Source organism: Balaenoptera physalus (genome assembly GCF_965194825.1).
Source record: "Balaenoptera physalus genome assembly, chromosome: 15".
NCBI classification, from domain to species: Eukaryota; Metazoa; Chordata; class Mammalia; order Artiodactyla; family Balaenopteridae; genus Balaenoptera; species Balaenoptera physalus.
The window spans coordinates 32004819-32019786 of NC_138894.1; the positions used below are offsets into that span (position 1 = coordinate 32004819).

At 48.7% G+C, this 14968-nt stretch overlaps 1 protein-coding gene across 9 annotated transcripts in view; it reads right to left on the minus strand.

The window, feature by feature from the left end:
• TET3 (tet methylcytosine dioxygenase 3) overlaps nucleotides 1–14968 on the minus strand; it is a 116189-nt gene that overhangs the window by 53796 nt on the left and 47425 nt on the right. For all 9 annotated transcript variants that reach the window (XM_082427099.1, XM_082427098.1, XM_082427100.1 and 6 more), the window contains one exon: nucleotides 5547–7683. In XM_082427099.1, coding sequence (XP_082283225.1) covers nucleotides 5547–7683 — 2137 coding nt within the window. The remainder of the gene's footprint in view (nucleotides 1–5546; nucleotides 7684–14968) is intronic.

Sequence of the window (14968 nt, forward strand, 5' to 3'; positions counted from 1 at the left end):
CAGTTTCTTCCCACATCTCTTCCATACTTCCCTCATGGCCTCCTGTTTGAGATCCTCTACCCTAAAAGACAGTATCCTCCATTCTTGATCTACATAGTCAGCCTGGTGAAATGTCTATAACTGAGACTTCAACTACCATCAGTTTGCTGAAGAACCTCCGATTCACAGATCCAACTGGATGCACACCTGCTGGTCCCCCAGACGTCTCAAAGTCATATACCCAAACTCGCTTCCCTGCCAGTATTTCAAATCTTGGTGAATGGCACCACCATCCACCCAATCATCCAACCCGGAACCTCAGGAGTCATCTGTGACTGCTTCTTCTTTACGCCTACGTTCAACAGGTCACTGAACCAGTTAATTCTTTCTCTCATTCTTTCTTTTATCCACTCCTCCTCTCCTTCCTCCTACTCAATGTCATTCTTACTTCAGGCACACATAATTTCTTGCCTGTGCTTGCAAACTCTCTGCCTTTGGTATCATCCTCTCATCCCCTGAAACTCTCCTCTCCAGCCACTCCCAATCTTTCATCTAACACACCGGTCATACCAGAACTACTTGTATTTCTTCTCCATGTTTTCTCATCTATACATCTTCATGTGGTTTTTCATGTATTTTTCATCTCTATAATCTTCATGTCCCTTTGCCTAGAACACTCTACTTTCTCCCTATTAATCTATTAAACTTCTGCTTATCCTTTAAAACTCCCATTAGACATCGCTTCATCCAGGAAGTTCTTTCTGATACCCTCCTACCCAGAGTCTTATTCCCCACTTTATACTGGTATACAAATACTCTATTGCCAAAAAAATATTTAAAAGACATGAAGTTCCTATTCATCTCAAACTGCATACAAAGGAGGAAAATACATTCTCATAAAAACTATAGGAAACAGACTTTACTGTAAACAGAGGTCAGCCTCTGTGTCCCCCCGTTCAGAACTGTGGCTCATACTGAAGTCACCCAGTGGGTGCTGCTATCAGCCACGTCTGCTGGGCGACATCCCTCCCTCACCCAAACTTTTACCATGCTTCAGGCAAAGGAGATGTTCTTCTTGTATTCATCTTTGGCTACTTCTTTAGGGCAGGATGATCAACTGGATAAAAATACAGCATTCCTATGAAAACAACCTCTAAAATCTATGTCTCAGTTTCTTACTTTTGCTGTGGTTAAATGTCTCCAGCGACCTGTGGACTGCTCCTCTGAGACATCAGGACAAGACTTGAAAGTTAACACAGACCTGTTTCCTTATCTATAAAATGATGAGCAGATGATCTCAAAGGATGCTCTTCCCGCTAAAACATCATCTGGACTCATTCCCTGTCCTAAGCTGGCTCTCCCTGTGAATGTCCCCATTTCTGAGAACAGATAAAGCACATAAAGGGCCTAGCCTACAGGTACTGCAGTTCATCATGCTGCCTCTGACAGGAGTGTTATAGGAAGGTTAAGTGGTGGTTAGGGGACTCTCCAAAGTGTGCCCCTACATATTAGGAATGCGTCAATACTCTCTTCTCCCAATAATTCAATGCAGAACTTCAACTTGTGCTATGTTTTCTCAAGCCTGTACATATCACACTACCTTTTGGAGTATAGCATTTCCTTTCATGTCTTTTAAATTTATTTCTTTGAAGCCTCAAGGGGTACCTTTAATTCTAGTATTTCAAGATTCAGAGAACAAGTAGATATGAATCCCATCCACACCTTCAGAAAACCTGTAATCTTCATACAAGTGTAAGATAATGCTCTTGGTGTCTGGCAGTTTTTGGTTACCTGGTGATGCCCACATTGGCCAAAATTGCTTACTTGCCAAAAATCACCATGGAGCTTGAATATTAGGTTTCTTTTGCTATAAGACCTTTCCATGTTTTTATAAAGTTGTTTCCGTACTTAGATCGCCTGTTATGAGCGCTTAATGGCATCTCCAAATTTCATTGTCGCTTCTATGGAAAATTCTTCATTATAGTGACCTACAATCTGCACCTTTCTATCTACCACTGTTGAGGGGCTGAGCTTCTGGAATATGAGATGGTTCCCAGCTAACATTAATCCCAGAGTGAACAAGCTTCATTCCTAACCCTTGTCCCGCCTGAGCCTGAGTTCACAAAGACAAGTTCATCAAACCAGCTGATGAAAGTACCTGTCCAGATGTGGGAGCTTTCCCTAACACAACCTCAACACCTCCAGAAACTGTTTCCAAGTGAATGCTTTCTTCTTTGGCCCTCTTCATTCCTAATACCACTGTTTTAGTTGGACTCATTTCTCAGCTAAACAATTTTAATCACAGTATGACATGGTGGTCCAGCTGCCTAGGTTCAAATCTCACTTCTACCATCTGCTAGCTCTATGACTTGGGTAAATCACTGAATCTAATTTTGCTTTCTTCATCATTCAAATGGAACTACTGACAGTACCCGTCTCATACAGATGTTATAGAGGATTAAATGAGGTAGTGACTACAAAGCACTTGGTACAGTGCCTGGAATAGGGCAAGTGTTTCATATTCTACTACTATTACTATTGTTGTGGTTGTTATTGTTATTCTCAATAGCTTCCTAAGTGGTCTCCTGCCACAAGATTATCACTCTTCACTCTTCTGTGCTACTTCTAGGAGGAGGTACTTTAAAAAATATTTCTTGATTATAAAATACATATTTCATTAGAGAAAATTCAGAAAACATAATGAGGGAAAAGTCACCCACAGTCTGACCAGTGATACAACCACTGTTGATATATTTCCTTCTAGTCTTTTCTCTATTTTTTTTAAGCTAGAGCTGATCATTTAAATACTCTTTGTGTCTGCTGTTTTCACTTCAGCGTTTTCCCATAATTTAACATTTAATAACACAAGGTGGGTTTGGTTCTAATTTTTTGTTTAGCATTAGATAGCATAGAAATATTTTATCTGTATTACATATAAATAAAATACAAATTGGAGCAACCAATGATTGGTGGTGGTTGCTCCCCTTACCTCCTGCCCACTGTTCCTGCCATCCACCTGCCTACCAAGGCAACAGGCTGCCAGCATTGCCACACTGGGTTTCTCTGATGCTGACAGTCTACTGCCTGTGCTTTTGCTCACTAGCTGAGACTTGTCCCCTCTGCTAGGGGGCTCCTCTGGCCTAAGGAGTGCAGGAGAACACTGAGGGTTTGGGTCCACTGTGTGCTAGTGGCCTTACCTCCTGCGAGCTTGCTCATGTCTGCTCCTAGACGGTGCTCATAAATTCCTCAGTCTGGAGTGGCTACCTACCCACCTCTCCCCATCTGTGTTCATTACAGTTTTCAAAACGCAGCTCTGAATAGTTTCCTAAGTAAAGCATTACCCTCCATGATGACAACCAAGCCTGGTATTTCAGAGCACTCTGACAGTTCAACCACTTCCATATGACAGCACAGACACTTGGCAGATACCTGCTGATTGGGCGACTGGGTATTTCATTGTTTGTGTTGTCTCTTCAAGCAAACCACAAAGTTCTTCAAAGATGAACCATTTCTCTTAATTTTTATCTTATTGGTCACTAGGACTGGGCTAGGTAAACAATAAATGACTGATGAATAAAGTAACAGCCAACACTTTTCTTCCTTCATAATACATGTGTTTTTACATCTTTTTCTTGCTTTTCTGCACTTGGTAGGCTTGGTAACAGCTAAGCGCTCCTACAGTTCTTCCTACATGCCAGTCACAGTCCTAGGGGCTTTATACATATTAACTAATTTAATCCTCAGATGAACCCTGGTGAAAGGGTACTATTAGCACTTTCATTTTAGGCATGAGGAAGTGATGGGATTAAAATTCAAATTAAAAAAAAAAAAAACTAGCTTGACCAAACATAATATCTATATAATTGAATTCCACAACTAAAATATTTATAATGGATCAACTATGTCCTCAGCCCTATAAAAGAATATTTCCTACCCCGGAGGGGGAGAAACAGCAAAAGAGGCCTTTAACACAGGAAGATAGGCCAGACACATACAAACACAAAGAGAGAAAGTGGGGCCCCAATTCCTATGATCAGAACAAGTCTCTCCCAAATGGTGGGAAATAAGGGGCCCTCAAAGTCACATCATTATTAAACCCGGTCATGAAGAGGGTCAGTCCTCGGTGGAAACCACAATCTCAGAGCACGTCTGTGAGCCTTTGGCAGGATGCTGCACATCTGTTCCCCCCAGACAGAAGCACTGGGGCCAACTTTTCCTTGTTCCGCAAGTGATTCTTTGTCACTGGCCCCACTTGTACCCCAGGTGTCTGGGGTAGCTGGAGTGGACAGGACAGTCCAGCTTCTCCTTACTAACTGGGACACAACATCCCAACAAATCACACAATTGACCAGATATTAGTGTCTTTAAACAAGCAGAGAAGACAGGCTTTTCATAAGACCTATTTGTGTATCATAAAATCACAAGAATTCAACATGCTTATCATCAGCATCAATGTGTTTTTTGCCAACATCTGAAGCACACACATCTTTTATGCAATGCTTGGTGAGTAGCAGAGGACCACAGCTTAGAGTGGACCTGGAGTTTCCTGAGGCATCCACGACCTCCCTGGAGACAGCCGACATCCCCTGGAGCAGTCCTCAAAGGCCCGGGGCCCAACTTCTATTTCAGAAGACAAGGCTCAGAAACAGACCCAATTCCTCAGTGCTCTTACCCACACCATGGCTTCAACCATCACCTGAATGCTAACTACATCCAAACCCGTACCTCAGAGTCCAATCTCCAATCTCTCAGCCCCTTCAAACTCAAGTCGGTCCGAACAGAACGCACCACTTCTCCACACGCGTGTTCTCAGTGCCCCCCACCACCAAGGCGGAGACCTGAGCGGTCTGCATCCCCATAGCCCCCCTCCTCAGAGGCCACTCACTCTGCAGCCTCTGCCCACCTACTCTTTCAGTACAGGCCCTTGTTATTTCTTGCCTGGCTCACAACAGTACCTTTCTTACAGGCTCCCCGGCCAACCTTTCCTCCCCACCACAAGCCAGAATAGTCTTTCAGAAGCTCAAGGTGACGACTGGTCATCACTTGCTTTAAAACCCTCAGGAGCTCACGATGTATTACCAGAGATCAAGTCAAACTCCCGATTGTGGCTCGCTGGGCCCTGCAAGATCTGGCCCCTGCCTGCCTCTCCAGCCACCTTTTGCTCATCCCCACCCAGACTCCTCCCCTTTCGCTCCCCCAGACCAAAAGCCCTCTAAATAAGCACTACCTTGTCACAGCCACCAAGCTGTTGCCCAAACTATTCCCTCTTCCCAGCATGTCTTCTTTCTACCTGACAGCTCTACAGGCCTCAGCACAAGCACCACCTCCCACAGGAAGGCTTCCATGATGCCTTCACCTCAATCTGTACGACAAAGCACCTCCACTGACACACAATACACCACGCGGCATCACCACCAGTTTCCTCCAATGTCTTCTCCACTAGCCTGGAGCTCACTTCTGTGTCCCGGTGTGGTGTCTGGCACACAGTGAATGTTTTCCAGATAAAAGACAGTGCCTAGAAATCCAAGCCCGCCAGGTCACATCCCCTTGCCTACGCAAGGACTTACCTACGCAATCACAGGTGGGGAACTCGGCCTGGGCTCTCTTGGCAGGTGTGTCCAGCAGACTCTTGGTGGGTGTGTCCAGGTACTTAAGAGGTGACTCCAGGAAGCCACTGAGGGTGGGTGTGAGTGGGTTCTCGGCCTTGGTGGGTGTGGCCTCCTGGCCTCCCTCCTCTGAATGGAAGCAGGTGGTTGAGAGCACAGTCACAGCCCCTGAAGATTCGATCTTGATCTGCTTGGGAGAGCGGGTAGCAAAAGGGCTCTCGGGGGCTGGGAGACAGGTTGGCTGGTTCTCGGGGTCCTGAAAGGGCACAGATTGGGGGCCAGGAAGCCCAAAGTTATCCCCAAATTCAGCCTCAAACTGCCGGATGAGCTCTTCCAGCTTGTCATCGGCAGGGGGAAGAGGGCCAGCGGAGCCTGGCTGCAGGGTTGCCATGGGGCTGGGAGACCTCATTTCCTGAGTAGGGGCCAGCAGGCTGTCCCCGGAGGGACTAGGTGCAAATAGCGCAAGAGAAGGTTCTGGGGGCAGGGGGACAGCAGAGCCCTGTGAGGCAGGAACGGGGGCAGGTGGATGTGCCTGCACGTCCTCAGAGACTGGGGACCTCAGCCCTTCCAGGATGATTTGCCGCAGAGGTGGGAAGAGGGGCTGTGCCTCCCGTGGCCTGGACTTCTTGATGTGAATGGACTTCCGGACACTGGGCTTGATCCCAGGGCCAGCTTTGTCAGTTCCCACGAGACCTCCAGCTGGTGCCAGGGGCTTCCTTTTCTTCTCCTTGGGTGGTCTGTCAGATGGCCGTGAGGCAGGTGAGCTGGGTGGTGCCCACCAGCCGGGAGCAGGAGGCTCCGAGGGAGGGGGGAGGGAGGCGTCGTGGGCCTGTTCCAGGAAGAGACTGCGCTTATGGTGGAGGTGCTGCTGCAGGGCCGTCTGGGCCTTCTGGTGGGAATCGGGCTCTGAGGACGGCGTGGGGGCCTCCCTTTGGAGAATGGGGGATGGGGATGGGGATGGGGAGGAAGAGGGTACCTCAACCTTGACCTTGGGCTTGCTGGGCAGGGCCTCAGGCCGCTTGAATACTGACTGGATGTAATCACTGGCACTGCCCAACAACTGCTCCAGTTCAGCCATGGGATCAGGGCTTGGGCGGGGCATGGGCCAAGAGCTCCGGGGAGTTGCTGGTGGGGTGTCAGTGCCCCAGGCTTCAGGAAACTCTGTTCTAGGAGTTGCTGTAGGGAAGGCAGGGCTATCAGGAGCAAAGGATGGGTGCTCTTCAGGAGGGACCACAGGCCATGAGGGAGCCCGGAGGTAGGACTGGGGGGATCTGAAAGGGGCAGGAGGGGACAAGGCCTCAGGAAGGGGGCAAGAAGCCTGGGAGGTGGCGTGAGAAGGTTGGGGGAGGGCAGAGGAGAGTTGTGTGAGGGCCTCAATGGCGATGGCGGTCTGCAGGCTGATGTTTTTTTCCTTGGCGATACTCAGGGCACTCTGGGACAGGGGCAGGCCCTCCGGAGGAGGAGGTATATGAGGGACCTCAGAGCTGAGGAGTGGCCTGGTGATTGGCGCCAGAAGACCAGCCTCACCAGAAGGCAGAGTCCCTGGGAGCCTGGGCCGCTCCTCCCCTCCCTCCACAACCACAGACTTGATCTTCCCCTCCAGCCACTCGAGGTAGTCAGGGCATTCTGGGCCATCGCAGTTGCAGTTGGGTGGTTTCATGCCATGCCGAGCGAGGGCCAGGGCCGTCTGCAGCGTGTCAAGGTCTTCGCTGCCAGCAGAGCAGCTCTCGGGTCCTGACCGGGGTCCCCTGCTGTTGTTCCCAGCTTCGCGACTCATCTCACGGTTGAAGGTTTCATAGAGCCGGGTGCTAAGGGCTCCATAAGAGGACACAGCTTCGGCCACAGCCGAAAAGGCCACCAGATCGTGGGCATCTTCCAGGCGAGCAGTATGAGCTGGTCCTGGGGTCACATCCCAGTCGGGCTTCGGCTCTGCTCGCCAAGGACCCCCAGTGCCCAGCAAACTGGGTCCAGCAGGTTCTCTAGCACCATTGACCGGCGCCCCTGAGGCGCTTAGCTGCCGTGAGTCCCCATCGTACACTGGCCCTGAGTCCATCTGACCTGGAACAGGTCCATCAACTGGGCTGAGCTCTGAGCCTGTCTGAAGAGAGAGAGAGGAGGAGGAACAAAAGGGGAAAAGATGAGCCACAGTACTTGAAAAGCACGGTCCTGCACCACACCACTCAGAGGTACAACTAACCCTGCTTTCCTTGCAAACCCTCCCTGTCTCTGATAGAGCTTGAACCTCAGCTCAACTTCTCACACCTCATTTCTCAGCTGGCTGCACCGCAGAAGCAGAAAGCACGTCTTTAAGAGATCCTAACGCAGAGTTCTGAATGTTGCTCAGACCCTTTCTGAGCCTCATATTGATCACACCGATCAAACTCCCTTGAAACCAAGTATTTGTTGAGGACACACAAAGAGGTCTTTAACTCACAATGACCAAAGTGACACCAGAACCTTTGTTTTTATAGTGGAGAAATAAATCTGGCTGACACCACCTTTACCAAATGATCAAAGTTATCATCATCACCAATACTGGGAAAAAACCAACATCATGTGTCTCTTGATATGGTAACATTGAGAAGGAGGATATAACGTCACTCACACAGAAGTGCAGCCAGAACATATAACCTTAAATCTAATCATAGGGAACGTCAGATAAACTGAAACTAAAGGGTATGCTAGAAAGCACCTGGATTGTTCTCTCCAAAAATTTCAAAGACAAGAAAAACAAACATCTCTCCCAGCTGACACAAGACTAAAGAGACAGCAAAATGCATGCTCATGGGTTAGATCTTGGAGTGGGGGGAAATAGCTATAAAGTACATCATTGGGACAACTGATGAAATTTGAATATGGATGTGGATAAGATCATATCATACCAATCTCTGTGTTCTGGACATGGATGACTATACTATGGTTATGTAAAAGAATGTCCTTGTCCTTAGAACACATACACACTGAAGTACTTAGGGATAAAGGGTATCTCCAACTTAATCTCAAATGGTTCAGAAAAAAAGTATATGCATATATAAAAATATATACACATAGAGAAAATGATAAAGCAAATATGGCAAAATGTAAACAATTTGGGTATACGGGAGTCCCAGGTACTCTTCTTTAATCTTTTCTATAAGTTTTTAAATTCTATCAAAATAAAAAGGTAAAAAAGAAATTAGGGGACTTCCCTGGTGGCGCAGTGGTTAAGAATATGCCTGCCAATGCAGCAGACATGGGTTCGATCCCTGGTCCAGAAAGATCCCACATGCTGCGGAGCAACTAAGCCCATGTGCCACAACTACTAAGCCTGCGCTCTAGAGCCCACGAGCCACAACTACTGAAACCCGCGCACCTAGAGCCCGTGCTCCGCAACAAGAGAAGCCACCGCGATGAGAAGCCCGCACACCGCAACCAAGAGTAGCCCCCGCTAACCGCCAACTAGAGAAAGCCCGCGCGCAGCAACAAAGACCCAATGCAGCCAAAAAATAAATAAACAAAACAAATAAATTTGAAAAAAAGATCTGTAAAAAAGAAATTAGTCCCTCAGGTAGAACATACAGTATATTAAACAGATGGTTAAACGATACTAGTCCGTCAAACATGGCCAACATGGGCTCCAAAGCAGTAGCAGGGAGCTGGGATTTGGGACAGGCCTCTGGGAGATGAGCAGAGGCCCCAGCCTGTGGTTCCCATCTCATTCTCATCACTGCCCCAATTCTGGCCACTAAGGACCCTCATGCTTTTCCAACATGCTGTTCTGAGCTTTACACATGCAGTTCTCATTGCCTGGAATGCCCTTCCCAGCCTCTGTGAGGTCTCTCTGGCTTATCCTTCAAGCATCAGCTCAATGTCACCTCCTCTCTGACCTGGTTCGCAGACTGACCGACGCTCCTTCCCCTAGGCTCCCACGGCACCTTAAACATGCCTCTATTAGCACTTATCACCTGCCAAGCAGCTGCCTCCCCCCACCAGGTGGTAGTTCCTTCAAGACAAGAGCCCAATCGTAATGACTTCTGTGCTTCCCGCCCAGTCCGCCATCCGTCTGCCCCACAGGCCATGGAATACGCCAGCCTCTCCCTGACGCTGCTGGAAGACTACTATCTTTCAGAACTAGAAACTAGGAACAAATACCTTTCCTCTAGGAATGTGGCTGATCACCCAGTTCTCCCTTCCTTCCTTCTTCAAAACCTAAACTAACGTGGCTGCAAAGGCTACAGAATTTGAAGTGATCAAATCTTACATGTTTACATGTTTATGTATAAAAGACAGAAGAAGCATGCATAAACAAGAAGAAACACGAGAGAGTAGCATGGATTTACAAAAACAGTGTCAGGAAAACTAATGCTGCATGAGCTAAGGCTTCCCCAAATGCTCAAGACAACTAAAAGGATTTTTTAAAGTTATTTTTGGTGTGTGAATAAGAAGAACAAGGAAGAGCTAGGCCCACTCTTGTGCCTATGAATTCCCTGGGAAGGAAAATGCTCTTCAGACCAAAGAGAAAAGAAAAGGAAGAGTAGATACAGATAAGAGGAAAGTGAAACCAAGCCGGGTGGGAGACTTTAAGAAACTCTAAATTCCAGTTTTCCCAGCCAAGGGATCCCACTGACACATTCCTCACATCTGCCAGTGATCCTGGAAGAAACTTGCCATCAGGAGAAGGTGCCAACAGGTGAGAAAAGAGCAAGCGTCATCCCCAACTTTCAGAACACTGGGTGAGTTCAGTCCATGTAAGAGTCCTGAGTGGGTAACTAAAGGGACCTCAAAGGAGTCAGGTTCAATGAAGGCCATCAACCCATCAACACGCAACTAATCTTAGTGCTTTGTGTTGTGTGGTCACTGGACCAGGAGATAAGGAGGTCACAAACTCAAGGGCTGAAGGCCAAATCTGCCACAAAACAAATCTGTTTTGTTTGGTTTTTATGTTTGTTTTGCCAATGGTAAAAAAAATCAAATTTCACATGAAACCCAGATTTTCCTGAAGGTCCACACTCCTGCCCGGCAACTTCGTCTACAACTGAGCACTGACTACCGCTCCAGCTCACCCCCAGCCACATTATTTGCACTGCCTTCTTGAAACCAAGGCCAGGAGTCAGGGATTATTTATTAATTGCCTGAATTAATTATCACTTCATTCATTTGCATTACTTGCCAAGGCTCTGGGTTTGCGAATCAGGTTGCAGACACTGAAGTCCCACAAGGCTGGCTGTGATCCCTTTGAGGGGCAGCTATGGAGAATGATAGGCTGGATGGGCTGGCTCAACAATGGCTGAATGACCATGCCACGCTCAAAGTAAGAGTGGTATATCAATTGGGGGGGGGTGGTCTGTAGTGGCCTGCCACAGGGCTCTGTCCTCAGAACTGTCCTGTTCAACATATTTATTAATAATGATAGTGAAGGCACACTTATTAAATAGACAGATGTTGAAAACAGGAGGGATAAAACTATGTTAAGTGATAGGACCAGGTGCCAAAAGGTCAATAGGCAGGAGAGAAAAAGATCTAACAGGGTAAATAGGGTCCTAAGCCACATCTGTGCAAATTAAAGATGGAAGAAGCACATAACAATGGCAGTAGTGCACATGAAAATGTCTTAGAAATCAGGAGGGATAAAAGACTTACTGATGGGGGACTTTCCTGGTGGCATGGTGGTTAAGAATCCGCCTGCCAATGCAGGGGACATGGGTTCGATCTCTGGTCCGGGAAGATCCCACATGCCACGGAGCAACTAAGCCCATGTGCCACAACTACTGAGCCTGCGCTCTGGAGCTCGTGTGCCACAGCTACTGAAGCCTGTGCGCCTAGAGCCTATGCTCCACAACGAGAAGCCACTACAATGAGAAGTCCGCGCACTGCAACAAAGAGTAGCCCCTGCGCACCAGTATATTGATGGTATACTCAATATGATGTGATTTGGCAGCTTCAAAAGGTCTTATTACTCAAGGTTTCTTCAAACATTTTTTACTACAAACCACAGTAAGAAATACATTTTACACTGTGATCCATTATATTCTTATATATATGACAAGTTTGTAAAATAGTATTTCCCCTTACTAGATACACAAATCCCTCCCTCCCTCTTTCTTGCAGGTTGCAACAATCTAAGTTGATTTCACAGTCTACTAACAGGTCCCAACCCATTTGCAGTTGGACACACACAGATAGGAACTGACCGGAACAGGACCTGCAACAGCCCTGCTCTGCCTGGCCAGTCCCTACCTGAACACAGGCTTCCCTCTGGCGAAAAAGGAAGCAGGACAGTTCAAAACCGTAAGAGGAACAGGTCCCTTTTGGTTCTGAAGAAGACAAAACTCAAGAAGATCTTTAAACATCTGAGGGCCTATCATTTGGGAAAAAAATTAAACTTGTTTCAAGTGGCCCTAAGAAGTGGAAGAAGAGAAGACTTAGGCTCAATTTAGGAGAAGTTTTAATACTGAGAGATACTAAAAAATACACTGAAATCTTGTCCCCCTAACAAGCAGGGGGTATTGAAAAGGAAACCGAGCAGTTATTTGATGATTACTGGCAAGGCGCAGGACAATGCTGGCGGAGGATGGAGGCTAGTCTAGGTGCTTGCAAAGTCCCAGCTAGACATGCCCCAACCCTAAAGGCCTCCACACTTTATATCCCTTACTTCTCACTCCCCTCTGGGCTGCAGCAAGCACCGCTCTGAGGGTGCTTCTTAAAGTTTGGTCTCCAGCTGCCTCTAGCCCCTGGAACATGCTACAGGCCCACTGAGAGCAGCCTGTCTAAAGCGGACCAAAGTCCCTGTCCCACCTCCAACAGCTCCGTCCCCGACTCCCATTCCCACGAGTGTCCCCAACCCCGACATCCTCCACGTCCTTCCAATGTGCCCAGTCACCAGGTCCAAACAATTCTAAATGTGGAGTGCCTTTCTGTTCTATCTCCTCCCTTTCCCTTCCTGTCCTCCTCATTGGGACCTTGGTGTGCGTACACACTTTTTAAAAAAAATTTATTTAGTTATTTATTTTAAATTTATTTATTTATTTATTTATGGCTGCGTTGGGTCTTCGCCGCTGTGCGCAGGCTCTCTCCAGCTGCGGCAAGTGGGGGCCCCTCCCTGTTGCGGCACGCCGGTCTCTCACCGCGGTGGCCTTCCCTGCTGTGGAGCACAGGCTCCAGGCACACGGGCTTCAGTAGTTGCGGCACGTGGGCCCAGTAGTTGTGGCTCGCGGGCTCTAGAGCGCAGGCTCAGTAGTTGTGGCACACGGGTCCAGTCGCCCCGCGGCATGTGGGACCTTCCCGGACCAGGGCTCGAAGCCGTGTCCCCCGCACCGGCAGGCAGATCCTCAACCACTGTGCGACCAGGGAAGTCCCCGTACACACTTTTTAATTGTCCGACCTGACAGGAGCTCCCCAGCCCCCCACAGTCTTTTCTCCACCCTACAATCTGCTGTGGATCGCATCCCTCCCTCGAGACTCCCAGCGCCAACTTCACGAGGCTTCCTCATACGCCACCCTTGCTCAGCCTTCAGAATTTAATAACAGTGCCATGTGCACGCACCCAGTACTTAGCAGGTGTGGCAGAGTTTACTTTCCAAAGACGGACACCACAACCCCTCCACCCACATGCACTTCTCCCATGGAGAGGTGGGGTCTACATTCCCTCCCTTTAAATCAGGGTGAGCTTGTCACAATGGTCAAAGTGCCACTGTCATGATTTTCAAAGCTAGATCATAAAAGATAATACAGCTTCTGCCTGATTCTTGGGGACACCCACTCTTGGCACCCAGCTACCACACTGTGAGGAAACACAGGCCACGTGGAAAGGCCACGTGAAGGTGTCCGCGGACCTTTTCGGCTGAGGTGCCAGCCAACAGTGGGCATCAACCTGCCAAACAAGTGAGTGAAGGAGCTCTGCAACGATTCCAGCCCAGCTGTCAAATTACCTCTAGCTTTTGAGATTTCCCAGCTGAGGCCCTACACATCAAGGAGCTGACACCAGCTACCCACGCTATTTCCTTCCTGACTTCCAGGGCCAAAGACTCAATGAACATAATAAAATGATAGCTGTTTCATGCCACTAAATTTTGTGGTGGTTTCTTACCTTACAACAGACCAGACTGTATATTTCAGGAGCATCAAGAAGTTTATAAGCAAAAGGCAAGAGACAGACCCATAAACAAACAAATGCCCTGGAGCATACTGGTGCCATGAGAGCAGTCTATCCAGGGCCTGGGGCATGGGTGCCACTTCTCTCTGGGAAGGTGGACGTGTCTGTCAAGAAAGGTTTCACCTTGAAGAAACCTTCAGGACGAGCCTTGGAAGATGGGCAGGTATTTTGGAGGAGGGGAAGGAGGAGGAATTCCAGATGGAGGGCCTCACATAGGCAAAGGCACAGAATCATGAGAAGGCCTGGCAGGCCAGGGGAAGGGTGAGCTGCGGGGCACATCCTGAGCGTGAAGCGTGGGGAGGGCAGACGTGTGGCTCACAGCATGAACACATAGGAGCAGATTTACATTTCAGGAGGGGCGCTCAAATGATTTCACAGAGCACTGACTGCAGACTTCAAGGCTGGTGGCGTGAAGACCGGTTAGCAGACTAATGCCGCTGTCCAGATCAGTGATAATAAGGGCCTGAACTAAGGCAACAGCAGAGAGATGGGAATGAAGTGTGATTACGGAAGCAAATGATTAGATGTAGGGGGTGAGACAAGGAACAAATCAACCCCTTCCTGACAAAGTCCTCCTGGACCCGTCCTGCTCACCACAGGTCTGAAGCAGATCCTACACAGTCACCACATACAGCCACCTTCTGCTGCGGATCCTCTTCTAAGAGAGGGTGACCAGTTACACTATAAAAACTCCTCAGGGACAAGGCTTCCATCACATCTTCAGAATCTGACAGAGTGCTCAGTATGCGTTCAAAATGGTCTGCTGCTTCTTCCTCCTGGGACCTAGCTGGTACAAGCCTCTTCACCCCGGGACTGTGAGAGGCGGCCAGCTGAAGCTCTGGGCAGAGCTCGCAGCCCTCCTCTGCTAAGGCGCCTGTCACAGTGCACACATGTAGAGGTCTGCAAAGCTGCCAATGCCATCAGCAACTGATCTTGAACGGCCTGCACCCCCATCTGCCTCCACAGAGAGGCCCACCAAGGGTGTCGGTGCTGCCCCTTCTCAGAGCCCCCTTCCAGGCACAGAACCCCGCCCTGCCCTCACTGGGACCCGCACACCCAGTCTTACCAGGTCTCTTCTCTGCTTTCACTAGGAAAGCTCCAGCCCATCCCAGGCCTGGTGTGGACAGGCTGGGGGTATGCTCCCCTCACCAAGCGGTGGGCAGCAGGGGTTTGTTACTGGAAGACAGGCAGAGCAGATGCCCTCCTAGAGCCAAGAGACCTGACCCCTCACCTACTTCATGAATGTACAGCA